A 16,200-nucleotide genomic window follows, 5' to 3' on the forward strand; every position below is an offset into this window, starting at 1 on the left:
GAGGAAAGGGCATTCCACGGGGATAGAACAAGTACAAAAAGATACCGAGTACAACTGATATATCTGACGAACAGCAAATAGGCCAGTGATTAAATAAAAGGTCCACACAGGAGACAGTGATGAGAAAGAGAAAATGCGGACCAGATTAAGTTAAACCACAGTTAGAAGTTTAAGAGTTTTATTCCAAACATGTTAGAAAGATGTTAAGAGGACTCTTGAGCAGACAAATAACCAGGTATTATTTATGTCCTAAAAGAAATAAGACTGGCAGTAGGGTAGAAGCAGCAGGGTAGAAAGTGGATCGTAAAGAAAAACAGGCTGACCAGTCAGGTTAACAGGGCAAGAGATGACAGTGGCTTGGTGTAGCAGGGTGAAAGCTTAAAGGCAGGCAGAATGTGAGGAACAGTGAGTTTTAAGCTATGTTGGATTCAAATCTACATTCCAGTTACGGTGAACAAGTTTCTAAATCAGCAAGTCTCAAGATTCTCATCTGAGAGTAACATCAGCAAAAGCATTCAGCTTCCATGTAAGCAGAGAGCCCACATCGTGTTGCTCATTTTATTCCCAGTACTGAATGCAGTGCCAGGGTCATAACAGTTGCTCATCTTTGAGTAAATACATGTATGAACATCTATCTCGTACTGTGACTTATACGCTAGATGCCCTCCCTTCTGTCCTACTCAAGGACTCTTGGTCTGACAACAATTTTATCATCAATTTCCTCCTTTATACATGGATCATTCCCATCAGCACATAGTATATTACAATCTCCCCCCTTAAATTTTTTTTTTAATATTTATTTATTTGGCTATGCATGGTCTTAGTTACGGCAGGCAGACTCTCAGTTGCAGCATGTGGGATTTAATAGTTCCCTGACCAGGGACTGAACCCAAGCCCCGCGCACTGGAAATGCAGAGTCTTAGGCACCGGAGCACCTGGGAAGTCCCTTTTCTTTAAAATTTCAATTAAAACAAAAATATATCCTGACTATAAACCTTCTAAGTATTGTCCCATTTCTCTGCTACCCTTTGTAGCAAAACTGCTCAGAAGAGCTATAATATTCTTAATGCCTCAAATTTGCTCATCTCCTTAGTCTCTTGAATCTTTTCCAATGTGGCTTTTGTCACCACTCCAGTCAAAGTCACTAACAACATTTATGCTATCATAATCAAATGTCAATTCTTAGTCCTCATCTTACTTGGGAAGTTTAATACAACTGACCTTCCTTCTGCGAATACTTTCTTCACTTGACCTCTGGGACACCACACTCCTGGTTTTTCTTATCTCATTGGCTCTCTTTTAAAAATTTATTTATTGGCTGCATTGAGTCTTTGTTTCGGCACTCAGGCTCCAGAGTGCACAGACTCAGTAGCCCTCCTCAGCATGTGGGGATCCTAGTTCTGAGACTAGGGATCACACCCAACCCCCTGCACTGGAAGGCGGATTCTTAACCCCTGGAGTACCAGGGAAGCCCCTTCATTGCCTCCTTCTTCTTAGTCCCCTTTGCTAGTTCCTTCTCATCTCCCCATCTCTCTAAATGTTGAAGTGCTGAAGGAATCAGATCTTAAAAATTTTCTCTAGCTATATACACTTCCATGGTGACCACATCCAAACATGGTTTGAAAACACCATCATCTTAGATACTTATGCCTCCCATATTTATGATCACCAGTCAAAACTCTCCTATGAACTCCAAGCTCACGTAAGTAACGGCTCACTCAACAGCTCCATTTGGATGACAAAGAGACCTCTAACTCATACATGTCCAAGGCTGAACTACTACCTTTCAATCCTGCTAATCTGCTCTTCTTTACAGCCTTCCTCATTTTAGTAAGTGGCAACTACATCCTTCTAACTGCTCAGGTCCTAAGACTTAAAGCCATCCTCTGCTCCTTTCTCTCATGTCTTCGTATCCACTTCATCAATAAATCTTGTTAAGATACGCACTCAAATTATCCAGAATCTGACCACTTCTCATTAGTTTCAGTTGTATCACCCTATAGCATTCACAACTCTATATATTAGCACTGATTAACAGGGCACAGCACTTAAACACACACACATACACACACACTACTGATAAAAGGCATCCTGAGACAAAAAATACACAAGAGTAGTTTAGTTCAGTCGCTCAGCTGTGTTCGACTCTTTGAGACACCACGGACTGCAGCATGCCAGGCCTCCCTGTCCATCACCAACTCCCAGAGCTTACTCAAACTCAAGTCCACTGAGTCGGTGATACCATCCAACCATCTTAGCTGCTGTTGTCCCCTTCTTTTCCTGCCTTCAATCTTTCCCAGCATCACGGTCTTTTCCAAGGAGTCAGTTTTTCACATCAGGTGGCCAAAGTATTGGAGCTTTAGCATCCGTCCTTTCAATGAATATTCAGAACTGATTTCCTTGAGGATGGACTGGTTGGATCTCCTTGCAGAACAAGGGACTCTCAAGAGTCTTCTCCAACACCACAGTTCAAAAGCATCAATTCTTCAACCCTCAGCTTTCTTTATAGTCCAACTCTCACATCCATACATGACTACTGGAAAAATCAAAGCTTTGACTAGACGGACTTCTGTTGGCAAAGTAATGTCTCTGCTTTTTAACATGCTGTCTAGGTTGGTCAGAGCTTTTCTTCCAAGGAGCAACGGTCTTTTAATTTCATGCCTGCAGTCAGCATCCAGAGTGATTTTGAAGCCCAAAAACAATAAAGTCTCTCACTGTTTCACTGTTTCCCCATCTATTTGCCATGAAGTGATGGGACCAGAAGCCATGATCTTAAGCTTTCTGAATGCTGAGTTTTAAGCCAAGTTTTTCACTCTCCTCTTTCACTTTCCTCAAGAGGGTCTTTAGTTTTTCTTTGCTTTCTGCCATAAAGGTGGTGTCATTTGCATATCTGAGATTACTGATATTTCTCCTGGCTATCTTGATTCTAGCTTGTGCTTCATCCAGTCCAGCATTTCTCACAATGTACTCTGCATGTAAGTTAAATAAGCACGGTGACAATACACAGCCTTGACATACTCCTTTCCCTATTTGGAACCAGTCTGTTGTTCCATGTCCAGTTCTAACTGTTGCTTCTTGACATGCATACAGATTTTTCAGGAGGCAGGTCAGGTGGTCTGGTATTCCCACCTCTTTAAGAATTTTAAACAGTTTGTTGTGAACACAAGAGTAATTGGTATTAATTCTGAAATATATTTTTTAGTGTTGCTAGGCTCTGGCCACACCTAAGTCTAGCCTGGTTAGAATATCTTTATATTTGAGAATATTTGTTATTTGAATATTTTAACACTGTCCTGGGAAGTAAATTCCGCTTTCTATCGTTTCTATTATAATGCAGTGATGCTTCGTAATTACACCATTCACCATCTGTATTCTCTCCCTGCCCATTACAAACGCATGCAACAGCAAAGACAGCACACACAGTGGCACTGTGAGAACACCCACGAGGGTCTTCCCTGGTGGTTAAGAATCCGCCTTCCAGTGCAGGGGACATGGGTTCAATCCCTGGTCAGGCAACTAAGCTCCCCAAGACCACATGCAGCAACTACTGAGTCAGCTCTCTGGATGGAGCCTGTGCACAACTGGAGAAAAGCCTACACACTACAAGGAAGATACTGCATGCTGCAACTAAGACCCGGTGCAGACAAAAATCAACAAACGAATATTTTAAAAAATATACAGTTGAACACAAATAAATGAGGAATCTAAGTGTCAAATTACTATACTACTTTCTTAACATGTGTATATATTTTCAGAAACATTCAGGTTTACTTCACTAACCATACTTGAAAAGATCTTGTATTTTCAGGAAAAGCAACTGATTGATTAGAAAGAATTCATAACAGTAAGCTCCTTGTACTCTACATGATCATATGAATGTTAGAAGTCCACCTGAAGATGGTCTCATTTCAAGATCAATTTAACTTAGGACTTTAAAGGAACTTTAAAAGGCTTAAAATAGATAGTATTCAAAAACTAAGTATCCCTCTTTGTAAAGCTTTTTAAGCTCAGTTTTTAATGCACTGAAACGTAATATGAATGTTTTCCTTTTATTACCGTGTTGATCCCTGAGCCATTCTGGCTCCATATGAGCTGTCCAGAGTAAACGCGCGGTCATGTGCAGGTTATCCCTCCCCACCAGAACCAACAGAATCCAGTGAATATCCTAACACCTGTTCTTCCTTTACTCATTAGACTTTAAGGTTTTGAACAAGTTTTGGCTGTTGTCTACCCACTGATTCCTTCAACAGTAACAGAGGAAGCCCCGAAGACTCTGGAAGCAATCGACAGAAGTACCCAGGCAGATCAACAGTGTCTTCCAATTATCTACAATGGCCGTTCCAATATCCGGCTTCTATTTGCTATTTTTGCAAACAGAGCAGCTTTTCTTTATATATAATGCAAATCAAATGTTACAAAGTCACATACTTATAGGTCTGTTAAACACCCTGTTTCTTTTTAACACCTCAACTAGCTAATAAAACAGAGAGTTAAGTCCAACATACAGAGTTTATTACCAATATATAGAGATGATCTGCATGGAGATCACATTTCTGTCAAGGAAATAGAGTTTTACAAAACCAGCTGAAGCACAGAAAGGTGCTGTGACACACAGTGACTACACTTACGGTGATCACTTTGAAACTAGAGAAGTATCAATCACTATGCGCTGTACCTGAACTAACGCAGTGTTCAAGGTCAACTGAACTTCAAAACCAAAGAGAGAAACAAACTCACACAAAAGAGATCAATTTGTGGTTACCGGAGGTAAGGTTGGGAGGAGAAGGATCTGGATGAAAGTAGTTAAAGAAGGGTACAAACTTCCAGTTATAACTAGGGATGTAATGTACAACATGATAAATATAATTAACACTGCTGTATGCTATATAACAAAGTTGCTAACAGTAAATCCTGAGTTCTCATCACAAGGAAAAACCATTATTTTTCTGTTTCTTTAATTTTATGAGGTGATGGATGCCTACTAAACTTACTGTGGTCATCATTTCATGATGTATTTAAGTCAAACCATTATGCTGTACACCTTAAACTTACATAGTGCTATATGTCAAGTATTTCTCAATAAAACTGGAATAAAAAGGGAAAAAAGGATACAAAAATACTATAGCCATACTAGGTCTGAGAGCCAAGGCACACTTAAAAAAAATACATTTCAAAACTGGTATTAACATTCTTGTTTATTTCTCATCTCAAGGTCAATGCTTAGCAACAAGGTCCATTAATGAGTATTCACCATAGGGTTAATTTACAGTAGATTTTATCCAAAGATAAAACTTCATTGTCTTCTCATAACTTACTTTCAATACTGTCAGTATCAGGCACTGACCCTAATTTCAACTTCCTCAATCAAGAGCCAGTAGTAGTTTTTACTAACTGCAATGAGCCATAAAAGAACAAAACCCCAAACCTTGGAGCATCAAAAGTGGTATCAATTAAAACCAATCACTTTACTAAATCTATCATCAACCCAATATATTAAAACCCTCCTAATTTTCAAAACTTTAATCTTCAACAAGTATGGGCCAAATCTCATGAAATCTGAACTTAAGTGAGGAATTCAAAACTTTACACTGCAATTTTGTTGCAACAAACTGCTTGCCAGGAGTGCTTTAGGCTGGTGATCTCATATAGGGATTTATGCTGCAACCATATCTGCTGCACATAATGATAACATACAGAAAAACACATCTTCTCCTACAGAGGGAGTGCAATATAAAATCTGCAAGAGATCAAACCAGTCAATCCTAAAGGAAATCAGTCCTGAATATTATTTATGGACGCTGAAGCTGAAACTCCAATACTTCGGCCACCTGATGTGAAGAACTGACTCATTGGAAAAGACCCTGATACTGGGAAAGATTGAAGGTGGGAGGAAAAGGGGAGGACCAAAGATAAGATGGTTGGATGGCATCACCGACTCAATGGACATGAGTTTGAGGAAACTCCGGGAGTTGGTGACCGACAGAGAGCTGGCGTGCTGCAGTTCACGGGGTCGCAAAGAGTCGGACACGACTGAGTGACTGAACTGACTGACTGTGTGTGTCTGATTCCTCTTCAAAGGCAGGACCATGTATTGTTGATTATCTAGAAATAAATACCAGCACTGAGGCAGGGTCTGGCAGAATATAGGTACACCAAATACATGTTGGTTGAAGTGATGCTTAGAAACATAATACTCAGTTTACACACTTGTCAAAATAATTAAATGATGAGATGTTTGGATGGTGTCACTGACTCAATGGACATGAGACTGGGCAAGCTCCCGGAAGTTGGTGATGGTCAGGGAAGCCTGGCGTGCTGCAGTCCATGGGGTCGCAAAGAGTCGGATATTGACTGAGTGACTGTATTGAACTGAATTGAAACAAATTTTACGTTTAACATAGGATTTGTTTTTAACTGGGTACTCAAAACAGTTTATTAAATGAAGAACTTCCAGTGAAATCTTAAAGTACTAGCAAATCCCTCCCTATCTACATCAGTTCAGTTCAGTTCAGTCACTCAGTAGTGTCCGACTCTTTGCGACCCCATGGACTGCAGCACACAGTCCCTTATCTACACAGAGCAAAGATAAAACAAGTCTCCATTAAAGAGCTCATTAATGAAGCTACCTAACAGGCTAAAAAAAATATTTCGATTAATTACAAAATAGATACAACCAATTTTACAGTAGGCTATATTGGGCACTGTGAAGAACAAAACTGTATAACTTTTATTTCTAAGGATTTTATAATCAGTCAAAGAAACGAAACTAAGAAAGTGTAATAATAACTGATAAGGATATCATATGATGAATGGTATACTACTGATAACTTTTTCAAAATGTATTCCCCTCTTGGAGGTGTTTCAACTTGTCTCAGGAACAAGAAAATGGCAAAGGAACAATTCCATTTTTCATTCAGTTTACATGAGGGCTTAGGTGCAAATTTAAAACCATTAGGAAAAAAAATACATATAGTACAGGAGTCCCTGTAAGAAAGCTGAGTTATATTTCCATATTGTTTATTATTCTTTTGGCCACACCATGTGGCATGAAGATCTCAGTTCCCCAACCAGGGATTGAACCCGTGCCCCCTGCACTGGGAGCACAGCCTTAACTTACACTGGAGTACCAGGGAAGTCCCTCCATATTCTTTAAAAATAAAATATAAATGTAGATTTGAAAGGGTTCACAACATAAGTAGAACATTAAGTATGGTGTCAGGGAATTAATAAGAGGACAACAGTGAGTATATTATGTTTCAATGATACTTTCTCCTATAAGGAATGTAGACGGCTTAGAGTCCCAATCCCAACTCTATCAATAATTATAGAGCAGTAAGTAATTTACAGTAGTTTTTTGAAATTCAAAAACAAGTATATGTACCTGATTCAGGTATCAAAAAATAAAAAGGCCTAGAGTCCTTTTAATAATGTTAAATATTAAGAAACAGAATAACTATAATAATTAACTATAATAATGCATAAAAGAAGCTCAGGGAACAACAACCAATAAATGTACATTTACATACAGAGAACATAATTAAAATTAGCTCTGATATAGATCTAAAAAGTTACATTAAATGGTGATGTCTTTATTTACATACTCATAAACTAGAAATAACAATCTGTGCTTTGGACTGCCTCAAAAGTTAAATTTCAGCACTCAGAAGGGTGTCACTGATAATGTTTGAGTAAAGTTTCAGAATTTCTTAAAATTCTAATAAGTAGGAGATACATAATAATACCACCTAAATATTTTAACTGACACTATCATTTAAGGATCTACCCCCTTCACTTTGTTTTAAAGAAAATCCTGTAAGATTATCATTTAATCTGATTTTAAGTTATGAGGTCATGATTACAGTATTCAAAAAAAAAAACCATAACCACCAATTATCTGTCCTCCTATACTCCCGGCATCCTGCTAGGCACTAAAAAGACAACGGAGGCATCAAATCAGAAAGGGGACCTGCAATGACGGGACTTGTCTCTTGGCATTCAGTGCTCTCCATTTAAAGGGTCAGAATAGTCTAACATAAAGGCATATGAAGAAACCCTCATCAACACACAGATGCAGAAGGGACTCCCTCTTCTTTCAAGTATAGACCAATGTGCTCAACCTTTTGATTCTACATCCTTTGATGTAGAATCCTTCCTACATCCTTTGATTCTACACCCTTCCTTTGTGCAACCCATTCCCTTCACTAAATCTCTCTGTAAACACTGAGTATCTTCTATGTGATGGAGGAGAGGGTCAGGAGAGATGACAAGCACCATTTTGACATAAAAGAAAAACAGAATAAAGCAATTGCTTCTCCTTAACAACCTCATCCCAAGGACCTAAAATGGTGTGTCACTAGTTGCATAGTTCTAGCTACCAGTTCCAAGAACTCTACACATTCCTTTACAAAGTGTTTAGGTATCTACCATTCACAGGATTATCCCTGCTTACGATGGCAGCAGAATACAGATGAATAGCAAAACAAAAGTTATGGCTACTCTTTGAAAAAAATCCAAGTTATTTTCCCCATCATACAATAGATAGAAATATTCACAAACTGGAAGGATTTCAGCAAACGGCTGAAGAACACTCACTTCGGTTCCGATTCCAGGCTGCACACCAGAGTACACACTGTCCGGGGGAGGGCCGCCATACTTCCTCTGTCCTGTGGTTACATCCAAGGTATAACCGGTCCTTTCAAGCAAGGCCTAAAGATAATCAGACATGATTGTCAGTTCCTGAATGGGAAATATCATACAAACACACACACAAATCAAAATAGAAATCTTTTCCAAAAGGTACCCCAACATTTTAGGTATTTTAGTCAAGGGAGAAAAAAGAAAAAAAAAAAAAAATCACAGCATTCACACTAGTTCTTCTCACATACATAGACTTTTACTTCTCCTTTCCAGAGCATGGAAAGAGTTGTAGGCAAATTAAGTCTCTGAGCACACGTCATCTATTTTTAATGAGAAAAGAAAAAAGGTGGAAGGATTACTAACACTTCGATGTAAGCTGACCCCAAGCTATCTGTTCATACCTACATACCATAGTATGCCTCCTTTTATATCCCCTCTACATCAGATTTTTTCCTTATTTGTTCCCTTTACATACCATGCTTACATCCACAAGTGATTCTTTTCAAATAAAATGTTCTCTATCCTTAAAAACAGGAAGAACTCACAAGTCCTAGCTCTTTTAGGCAGCTTCTTTCATTTACTGTTTCTCACATCATCCTATTCTGACTTTCTATTGTACTCAAATCATTTAAATTTTATTTTGTTTGATCCTGTTGTTTTGTACTCCTACACCAGAAGCTTCATAAGAACCAGACCATTTCTCATATAGCACAGACTCAAAATACTTGGCAATTACCAAATGAATATACTCTCAGGTTTCAAAAAATAAACTGTTTTCTGATTTCCAACCTTCCTCACAACACTATATGAGGTATTAAGAGGAATCATAGAAAAGAAGATACTGTCCCTGCCCTTAAGGGTTTGTGTTCATATGAAAGGCCTACAGAACAAGGACACAATGGAAAAAAGAAAGGCGATCCATCTAGGAATGGCAGGATTTTACACTCCAGGTTTTTAAAAACCACAGAACGTTAGAGCAACAAGAAACTTTAGATGACATCAAATTCAAGTTTTAAAAAATATCGCTGGATAACCCTGAGATAGCAGTTATCTTAGATCCTCCATTCTTCTACCATTGACACAAAACATGTATATTATCCATTACTTGTATAATATGTAGTATACACATATTACATATACAATATGCACCTTCTCAAGAGCAGATAGCCAGTTTTAGGGAAATAACATAGACCTATTCTATGAACAGCAGTAAGTTTAAAAAAAAAAATAACCATTATAGCAAATAAAGTTCTCACCTATTATTTAAGATATAAGAATGGGAGTGTGCCATTTTCCACATGAGGAAAAAAAGGTACAAAGGAATAAAAACTGTAAGTTGTAGTTCTTGTCTAAAACATGATAGAATTGTACAAACTTCAACATTATTTCAAATTGAAAAGTCTATCACTACAGCAAAACACCAATATCCATTTAACTAAATATGAGGTTCACTAGTCTTCTAGTAAAAGCCCTGTATTTTCTTTTCAGTTTATCTAAATAATAACAACAGTAACAATAATGGCTCACAGTTATACTGATCCCCCTACACTCCAGGCATTATGCACTCTATGTCAGAGCACTGCAACTGCGGAGAAGCCCGTGCGCCGCAACGTAAGACCCCACATCCTGCAAGGAAGATCCCTCGTGGACCACCAAGACCTGACCCATCCAAAGAAATAAATATTTCTAGAGCATCTGATCTCATGATTACATTTAATTTCATTACAACTACCCAAGTCAAGTTTTACCTTGATCTTTGCTTCATCAGGTCCCTTCGTGGACTCTTGCACCTTGCTCCCCTGTTTCTCCCTTTGCCTGTAGGTCTTCATAACTCCACATAAAAATGCACTTTTGTTCTAGAACAGCCAAGTAATTCAATAAAAAAGAATTACCAGGAATTGTTGAAGGGTCAAATATACAATTAAATTTAAATTTCAGAAGAACAGAATTTAAACAAAATATTTACTCATTTATTAACTCAACAAATACTTGATGAGTGGTTGCTATGTGCCAGAGACTGGAACTGACAGCACTTAAGACACAGAAGACCTCCGGGGAGCTTACCCTCAGCACTGGCAAAATAGTCTTCCATTTGCTGATGTTTAAATGTATCTGGGCTATTTTTGCCAGATGTCCTGAAACTATTCCTCCTATCTATTTTCCTCCAAGATAACAAAACAGTTTCACATAATCCAAAAACGTCACAAGAAGTGGGAGACTTTTACTTTACACTTGTGTTTCTGAAAACTTTTTGCCATGTAGATTTTTTTACGCTAACTTTTTTTTAAAGAAGCAGTAGTAGTCACAAATAAAAAATACCACTTATCCACAGAAAAAAAGTAATAGTAAAATAATTTCAGATCATTAGTTGTTCAAAGACTTTTCTGGATAATGTCCTTACCTGAACATGTGATAAGTCACTTTCCTTGAACTGCTGTAGTACAGACAGAGCTCCTTCTTCATTAAATTCCCTGAGAGCATCAATTGCTCTTTCATCAAGATCGACATAAGCTACCAATCCTAAAAATTAAATTGAAAACGGGTAACATTATTGCAACAAAGAGGATAGTCTAAACTGTGCTATCAATGTTCATCAAGAATTGCTCTATTCAATACTAACTACATTTTCATTCAACTATACGCATATAGGTCAGCTATACAAATACTATATAGAAAGATCAAGAGTACAAATATGAAAACAAAAGACACAATGTTAATACCTATAAACATAAATTTCAATCCCCACATTTCACACAAAAATTCTAACCCCATTTCCCACTCTCCAAAATGTTTAAATCTTGGAAGTTAAATCTGATGTACATACACACTGTACTACAGATTAAGCATTAAAATAGTAAGTTCTGATTATGTTAGAGTGGTTAAAAAAAAAACAAAAAAACACTGTATTTCCCAAGAATCAACCTGCAAATTATATGGACTGCTGGAGTTGTTGCTAACCACCCAAGAAGTGGGGGAAAAAATGAATTATTTTTGCTAAATAATTCTTCCCACTCTTCAAAAAGTGTCAAAGGCTTTCCCTCCTTAGCACCAAAGATAAAATGAAATTTCATTTGTTTTGAGCGTCTACTTTGCTGCAGTCAGAATGTGGAAAGGCATATTTTACATTAAATTTTAAATTTTTCCTATAAATGCAAGTGCAGCTTGATTAATCAATTCCGAAAAGTCACATTTTAAGGCATTTTTTGTTCTTCACAAGTGTCACTCTGAGATTTTAAAAGATGCTGTAGTATTAACAACACTGTCAACAATGACAATTTTTTTTTTCAAATGGCATTAAAAGGACTTTACTATGGACTTACAAGCAAAGTATATAGAAAATATATGCACTGCATTCTATATATACATATAGTATATTTAACTGCACACAGAACATCTACTATGTTTAAATATAATTTAAGTCTGTTAAATTTTATATTTCTGAATATATTTCAGAATTGATCCAAAATAAAATGGAAATATTTGGCAGATTAAAAGCCCCAAGTCCATAAGAACTAACATCAAAAGTGACTCCATTTTGGTAAAGCCAAAAAGAACTTTATTCCATAGTATCACTTGCAAAGTTACTTAAAAAAAAAAAAGATGCCATGATTTAAGAGCTCAAAATGAGCATGCCAAAATAACTGGCATTTCCTTACTTGACTATTCCATATCACCACCCAAAGTCACAACTCAGAGATACCCATCAATCCATTCTGTCAATCCAACCCTACACCCAAGCCATCAACCTCTTATCAATAACAAAACACTCTACAAGAGAGCATCTCTAAGCAGATCACTGCCAATTCTCTATGGCAGAACATCAAAGAAAGTTTCTGAGCACTGATTTTCAGAGGGACCATCACCCAGGAGTCAGTCTGAGAAGTCATTTTAGTGTCTAAATGAGCTTTAGCTTGAGCTTCTCGGATTTAAAAATAAATAAATAAATAAGGACAAAAAAACAGGTATTTGTTACTACAGTACTTAAGACACAGTTTGTGAGACAATTCCATTTTCTCTCCCAGAATCTGGACAGGCACACAAAACACAGAGGAAGAACGTTTCCATCTAATGGCCCCAAAGGGGGAGGACATATTTATTTATGAACAATGCTCTCTAATGGTATACATATTTCTCTCCCTCTTTAGAACCTCAAACCACTTACAACCACCATATTAAAATGTTCAAATTTGCTTAAGCACTTAACCATGGGATTCTAGATTAAAAAAAAAAAACACAGCTGTTACAAACCAAACACTTCCAAATTACTGAGAGTTGTAGATCTCTGTCTGTCACAAACTGGACAGGCCACAAACTCTCAAGGAGTCTGACATTTTATTATCGTTGCAGACAATACCATCTAAACTAGTCCTCTTTTATGCCACCTAATAAGACCTAAGCTATTTTAACAATCACTTTAAGAAGCTAAAGGTAGAAAAGTAAAAGCAAAATGACGACTGATTTAGATTAAGAAAAAAATGTAAAATTTGATATGCTGAAACACATTTTAAATTGATGGTAAATCTAAGACAAATTGATGTACTGTTCTGAAACAACTCAGACTGCATATTCAACACTAAGGCTTCAAAATAATGAAATAAGAATATCAAACTCAAACCCAATATGCCCTCAATGAAGGGAAAGTAACATTCGGCTCTACATAGATCAGAAACAATAAGTAATATTTAACCTTAAAAAAATCTGTAAAATTCAAAGTGGTTTGCCCTCACTTTCATAACCAGTCAGAAACAAGAAACGTATATTATACCTGTCTGAAATATTTCATCAAGTCTCTCTGCCACCTTCTGAGGGAGGCCTGCCTCTATCAGTGTCTTGTAGTGCTCTGTGTGATTTACACTGGAAGTATCCATTGGCTCTTCCTCTTCTTTTAACTGTACCGCATTACCATTCACCTGATTAGCCATTTTATTATGCTGCTGGAAAAAATTCAGGAGCTATATTACATTAAGCCAGAAATAACTAGTTTGTAGGACAATGCATGATTTATCTAATTTGTATACATGCTGCTAATAACCTCTATCAAAATATTATTTCTGATGGCTTTTCTGATGTATCTGACCTAAATTTGAGATAATTCTGTAAAACCATGGGAAATGTACATGGAAGTGTTGCATCTTTAAGGAACTTCATGTACACTAGGTTAGATAAAAGCTTGAATTTATTTAAGGTAGAATCACTAATTAACAAAAGCAGCAGTTGTGTCCTGATGAGCTTATCAACAGATCACCACAAAACCCTAAAAAGCCCCTCAGCTCTCAATTCTTAAACACTTTAAAAAGTCTGATTTAAAAACAGAATGAACACCCACAGACAACTTAAGGTTCAAGGACTTTCAAACTTTACTAGCTCTGCTTCAAATCCAACATAGGTGTGAAATAAAGGCCCTGTTGTCTCTAGTTCAACATGCTGCTGGTTTGGGTTTTCTCCACCTAACTTAAAAAACACAGCTTGACATTAATTTTTGTTCTAAAATTAATTTGCTATTCCCATTCACAGATTTAAAAGAAAAAATGACCAGGTTTAAAAGCTAATGATTGCTTGAAGTCCACATAAAATAAAAAGTGAGCTATAGTTAAGGTTGCTTCTTTTTAAACTTAGGTCAGATGTCTCAGATTTACCTACCCAAATCATTTTGGGTGTTCAACTTTTATGTAATGCTGAAATGGATCAAATCCCTGAAGAGAGATTAAATAATAAAACCATACAAGGCCAGTCTCTATACTAGCTCCTCAAAAGATAGGGAATTAAAGTGCATTTGTCTGTGGTGAAATTATAATGTGATGAAGATCGTAAGCAGCAGAATAAAGACATTGCAACAAATGCTGAAATAAAAGACATGAAGGTGGATTTCAAGGAAAAGCCTACTTTTCCTGATGAAACTGAAGATACCTAGACAGCTATAAAGAAAATACAAGTTTCCTAAAAAGCACTAAAAGCCATACATAAGATAACCACACTTCCAGACTGCTTATCAAAACACTGTGCAAACGCACCAGGTGCAGTTTTTCTGACCTGAAACAACTTCAAAGTCCACTGATATTTAGTTGAAGTTAATGAAAAAGGAAGACTGAGAAGCAGGTAATAGAAAGCAGGAAGAGAGGAAAATGCACAAACTGTTACTCTGAAAATGAGATAAACAGTATTATAACTTCTTATGATTACGAAACATTAAGACTTAGTAACCCACTAATGTCTATATAGAGGCAGACTCCGTGGTTAATCTCTGGGTGGATAAATGTTTCTCAAGGCAAAACTCAAATTCTGATGAACTGACAAAAACGGTCAAAACTGGCATTTTTGATAAAGAAACTACTTATAGTGCAAGATGAATAGTTTACTGATTAGTACAACCTACTTCTATAAAGATGCATTCAAGTCCAAAATATTTTTGGGAACATACAGTTGTTTTCCAGGCTCGCCCACCCTCAAATACGACCATAAGATAGATCACTAGAACTCAAAAAGTTCTCAGTATCACAAGACCCTTGCGGTATGCACCTGGGAATACTATCAATCACGGAAAGAAAGCAAATTTTTAACAGAAAAGTTCAATGAAAATCTGTTAAGGTGGTATTTTTTTAAAGTATGTGTAAAGCCAAAAGACAAGTTGTGTATTAAGTACAAGACAGAAATATTTATGACTACCATTCATTGTAAAGGCTCTCTACAAGTTGATTCTGAAATTGGTTGAAATTTTCAAAAAATGTCTGTAAACTTTAACAAAAAAGTACAACTATTAAGGGAGTCCAGAAAATAAAACCTTCCAGATCAAGGAAAAAGCTCTCTTCAAACCAAATATAATGTGCTCATTTTAAAAAAAGACTTTCATGTCATATGAGACCATTTAAAACTCGTGTCAATTCAATGCCACACAGCCAAACCATATTTCTGGATGCAGCAAATATACTAATGTGATTGATGTTATTTGATCTAAACTTTTTTTGCAAAACGGAGAAATTTAAAATCAGGGTTGCTGGGAGATTTGGGAAATCTGGCACTAGCCCCTCCCTGACTTTTTTTTTTTTCCCTGAACATCTCGTGAAAATTCTTCTCATTTTAAGAGACCGGCTTTCAAAGATCCAATGAAATGAAAACTAACGGTTCTCTCATGGCTTAGGAGTGTCAAGCCCTTATCCTACGACTGACTCATGAGACATAAATTTAGACTCCGGAGGACAGCAAAAAATCTGAAACAGGTAGTGTGGAAGGGGCTGAACTCTTCAAGATCCCCGTGGCTTCTTCGAGTCTTAAAATTTTGGCAATACGGTTTCTATCGCAGAAGAAAAAGAGAATCGCCTTTCCAAAAGAGTGCGCCTATGACATTTAGACTTCGGTATCTTAGGCGCCGCTCGAAGCCTAAGTTTCATGGCCTCTAGTAGTCATTTTTTCCTTCAAATCTCGACTTGCAGCATGCAGAACTGGGGGTGGGGGGCGGCTGGGGAGGGGAAACGGAGGCTTTTTCCTACACACACCGGCCTCTCGGCCTCTGCTTCACACAAAAGTTTTCTCCCGGCTCGGCTCGCCCGGGTTGGCATCCCGCCCTCA

At 37.2% G+C, this 16,200-nt stretch overlaps 1 protein-coding gene across 4 annotated transcripts in view; it reads right to left on the reverse strand.

The window, feature by feature from the left end:
• HNRNPR (heterogeneous nuclear ribonucleoprotein R) overlaps window positions 1–16,200 on the reverse strand; it is a 32,803-nt gene that overhangs the window by 15,990 nt on the left and 613 nt on the right. For 2 of the 4 annotated variants that reach the window (XM_010830025.1, XM_010830024.1), the window contains exons 2-5: window positions 13,403–13,568; window positions 11,039–11,157; window positions 10,386–10,493; window positions 8,593–8,706 (exon numbers count right to left, since the gene is read on the reverse strand). In XM_010830025.1, the coding sequence (XP_010828327.1) occupies window positions 8,593–8,706; window positions 10,386–10,493; window positions 11,039–11,157; window positions 13,403–13,559 (498 nt within the window). In that variant the 5' untranslated portion in view covers window positions 13,560–13,568. The remainder of the gene's footprint in view (window positions 1–8,592; window positions 8,707–10,385; window positions 10,494–11,038; window positions 11,158–13,402; window positions 13,569–16,200) is intronic. The other 2 variants (XM_010830027.1, XM_010830026.1) reach the window with 1 other exon arrangement.

The sequence above is a fragment of the Bison bison genome, unplaced genomic scaffold, assembly GCF_000754665.1.
Source record: "Bison bison bison isolate TAMUID 2011002044 unplaced genomic scaffold, Bison_UMD1.0 scf7180017864516, whole genome shotgun sequence".
Lineage (NCBI taxonomy): Eukaryota > Metazoa > Chordata > Mammalia > Artiodactyla > Bovidae > Bison > Bison bison.